The sequence below is a fragment of the Symsagittifera roscoffensis genome, unplaced genomic scaffold, assembly GCF_963678635.1.
Source record: "Symsagittifera roscoffensis unplaced genomic scaffold, txSymRosc1.1 SCAFFOLD_898, whole genome shotgun sequence".
NCBI classification, from domain to species: domain Eukaryota; kingdom Metazoa; phylum Xenacoelomorpha; order Acoela; family Convolutidae; genus Symsagittifera; species Symsagittifera roscoffensis.
In genome coordinates, this window is record NW_026970901.1 from 12,607 (window position 1) to 16,449 (window position 3,843).

General features: G+C 44.7%; 1 protein-coding gene across 1 annotated transcript; it reads right to left on the bottom strand.

The window, feature by feature from the left end:
- Positions 1-2,878: 2,878 nt before the first annotated feature.
- Positions 2,879-3,774, bottom strand: LOC134856030 (uncharacterized; the record flags this gene model as incomplete). Its single annotated transcript, XM_063872401.1, has 1 exon — positions 2,879-3,774. A coding segment is annotated over one exon (896 nt), but the record flags the coding sequence as incomplete, so codon positions are not given.
- Positions 3,775-3,843: the final 69 nt, after the last annotated feature.

A 3,843-nucleotide genomic window follows, 5' to 3' on the forward strand; every position in this document is an offset into this window, starting at 1 on the left:
TTTACCTGCATCCGTGCATTCCTTGCACCCATCCGCAGCTGCGACTAAACTCCGGTGGAGATAGGGGAACCAGACATCCCTTGCAGCCTCGAACATATTCGAGCGCCCATGGTGAAACGAATGTAAGCGATTGACCACAGCATTTCTGAGTTGTATGGGGATGACGAGTCGTTCGTCCATCCACAGGCAATTTTCCCGCACGTGGAAATCATGTGTGTGCTGTCCAAGATAGGCACCCATTGCTCTGACCTTCTTTTCCAATTCCGGGTCCTTACTCTCCACCAGTTCTTTTATCGCACGCATCTGCATGTCTCCTTTAAAATTCGCTTCAACTAGCTTTAAGTTGAATAGTTCTGGCAGTGCACTGCTTTTCCGGATGATCTTACAGTCCCGGGGGATCACTGACATGATCATCTTTCCTCCTGCTGGGTTTGCCGCCGGAAAGAGTTCACCTCCGAATGCCGAAGGAATGGAGATTACCGTGTTGCATCGGATGTCCCTAGTGTGATGTGTCTCCGCCTCCAATCGTGCGTCTACTATCTCCACCTCACTGCTACTGCCGCTTGTTATTTCTGGATGTTTCAACAATAATTTATTTAGTTTCTTCAAATTAATTGATGTCATTGTAGAGGAATTTGTTTTGAAAGATCGATAAATTGTTTTGTTAAAAGGAGGACTACTGTTTACAGTGGAATTAATATCAGACTCACGTAGTTTACATTCAGTAATTGACTTTACTACTTTCGCGCCCTCCCGGTCAGTACACTCAGCTATTCTTTTTACTGGCTTCTGATTGGTTGGCCGACGGTCACGCGTTTTGACGCCCTCTTCCGATGGAAAGTTAATTCTATCGTTTCCAACTTGTGTTTCTTTAGCTGAAACAATTGATTTCCTTGATGCTTTAATGATCCCTTTATTGGTATCAATATACCCGAGTGAACTGGTAATTGACTGCAATTTAGCAACTGTGAAAGTGTTATCATAAAGACTAACTCTTGTTGATTCCCCCACCGGATGCCTTGATAGATAATCCGCCAGGCCAATTTTAGCCCCAGGCATATGTTCAATGACAAAATCAAAGGGAAGAATTCTATCGATCCAACGAGTCAACCGACTGAACATAGTCTTGTTTTTCTTATTGTTTCCATTCAATAAAGATACCAAAGCCTTGTGATCTGTCACTACAGTAAATTGCCGCCCGAAAATATAATTTCTAAATTATTCGGAACCCCAAACTACGGCCAGCATTTGTCGCTCATTTGTCGAATATTTCTTTTCGGCCGCATTTAGAAAACGGGACGCAAATGATATTGGTCGCCAACCCTCGGCGCCTAGTTGTTCGAGTACCGCCCCCAAACCATTATGGCTTGCGTCGCACACGATACGTATGTCCTTATGTACATCAAAATACTTAAGTTCGACTATGTTCGCGACTGGTTTCTTAAGCGATTCGAACGCTGTTTGGCAGTTAGTTGTCCAGAGGAATTCATTTTTCTTACTAAGCAGCGGACGTAGGGGCGCCGAAGTTTCTGCCAAAGCAGGTAAATATTTGTGCAGGCTATGGATTGACCCCATGAACAATTTCAATTGAGAGAGCGTCTTTGGGGCAGCTAATTTGTCAATCGGGTCTGTTTTCCGCACCATTGGTGTAATTCCTGATTTTGTAATCCGGTGGCCTAACCATTCACAAGTATTTTTCTCAAATTGACATTTTTCTAGTTTCAAAGCCATATTTTCTCTATCTAATTTCGCCAAAATCTTCTCCACCAGGGCAATATGTTCGATCTTGGTACCTTTTGAAATCACTAATATATCATCAATGAAAGCATGCGCGCACGGAAATTCAGCCAGAATGGCATCCATGACCCGTTGAAATTCCGCCGGCATGGTTGTCAATCCATAGAAACCTGTCCTGAATCGATATGTACCGGTAGAGCGGCCTCCCACCAACGAAAAATTGCAATGTTTGCTAGTATTTTCATTTAAACGAAGTTGACCGTATGCGTACGTGAGATCCATCGTTGTAAAAAAAACATCCCCCTGTTTGCGTTCGCTGATCGTTTGCCCTACAATGTCCATTAGTTCTTCAATTTTGGGCATTTGATATTTATTTTTATGCACTTGCTTGTTCAATTCTCTGGATTTCAGTGCAAGTTTCACCGAACCATCGTTTTTCACTGTGATGACAATAGGTGAAACAAAATATTTATCTGAACATTCTTCCAATTTTTGGATATGACCTTGTTCCAAAAGTTTTTCAATCTCCTCATCGACTTTTTCCTGTAATGTAATGGGCACTTCGCCTACCCTTTTGTTGAATTGGAGTTAGATTCTTGAAGAATTCGGCCTGCACTTTATAAATTCGAATGCGCCCTACCCTGCGAAAAAGATGTTGAAATTGCTTACTGAAATGTGTCTGCCAATCATCCAAGTCATTGTCCGTCGCCACAGTTCCTTCCTTTGAATGTATGCTGTTCACCCCTTCTGTCGATGGTGCTTGTACCAACATCAGTCCTAGTGATGGCATTAATTCCCTGCCAATAATAGACGGTCAGCACCCCTCCGATGACGTTGATATCCGCCGAACAAGTCCATCCATTGGAATAAAGCGTAACTTGCATCTTCCCCCAGAAATTTTAACGGATTGTTGCCGTAGTCGCGGAATTGGTCGTCTGTCGGATCCCGCGGTTTCAATTGTACGTTGACTGTTCCCAGGGTACGTTTTAGTTCCCCAATAGTGAAGATGGATATTGGCGAACCACTATCAATCCAGGCCTGGGTTGCTTTTCCATTGATTCTTAGAGCTAGTTTGGCCCCCGCGACTCTCAATTCTGTTTCCTCCTTCCGCCGGATTGACATAACTACATACTCCGTCGAACTATCGAGAATCCCATCCATGTGCCGGTGCCTTTGAATCAGTCACCCATCCAACGGAACTTCCGTAATTAGATGCACTCTCCTCCGGATAATCTTGTGCAATCCCGCCATCGGTGTCGTCCTCATTTATCATGCCTACGCGACCCCTATTCGCCGATCGACGTCCTCTACAAGTTCGCTCGTAATGTCCAGTTTTCTTGCAAAAATTGCAGGTTGCATTTCTTGGTGGACACTTTGGAATATGATCCGGGGTAAAACCACTCTGGTCACAATTGTAGCACTTGCGATCTGCTGCTCCTCCGCGGCCCCTTGTGCCGCCCCTGCCAAATCCACGTCCGCCTCTTTGAAATGGTCGGCGATAACCTCCTCGGATAGCGCTTATAGGCTCCGCTTTAATTTGTAGTGAGCCCGCTGGTGCCGCGGTAAGTCCCCCACCGGATACTTTATATGACTTTGCGTATTTGTCACCCCGTTCATATGACAAAGCAATCCGATAGACCTCATCTGGTGTCTTAGTTGAACGACATAGCTCCGTTTGAGCCTCCTTATTGAACATATTCACTATGAATACGTCACGTAACACCTGTCGTTCCAATGCTCCCAATGAGCATCTAGCGGCCAGTCCACTCAATACGGAGTGGAATTCTTCCAACGTTTCCACGTCACGTTGTTTCCGAGATAGTAGCTGATACGTCTCGAACGTTTCGTTTCTTTCCTTCCTGAAGACATTCTCAAATTCATCCAAAACCCGTGGATATCGGGTAGTCGCCAAGTCCAAATGGGGTTTCCGGTTATGTAGTTCGTCCTGTCCACGTTCCCCCAAACATAAGTAGAGATTAGAAATTAGTGTCTGCTCAGCTTCCAATCGATTTTTCCCATTCACCTCCTCTGACAGATCTGTAATTTGTGCCGCGGTTAGCGTCCGATCAAATAAAATGCCGTCGGATTGAATGAGTGTTTTGCTAT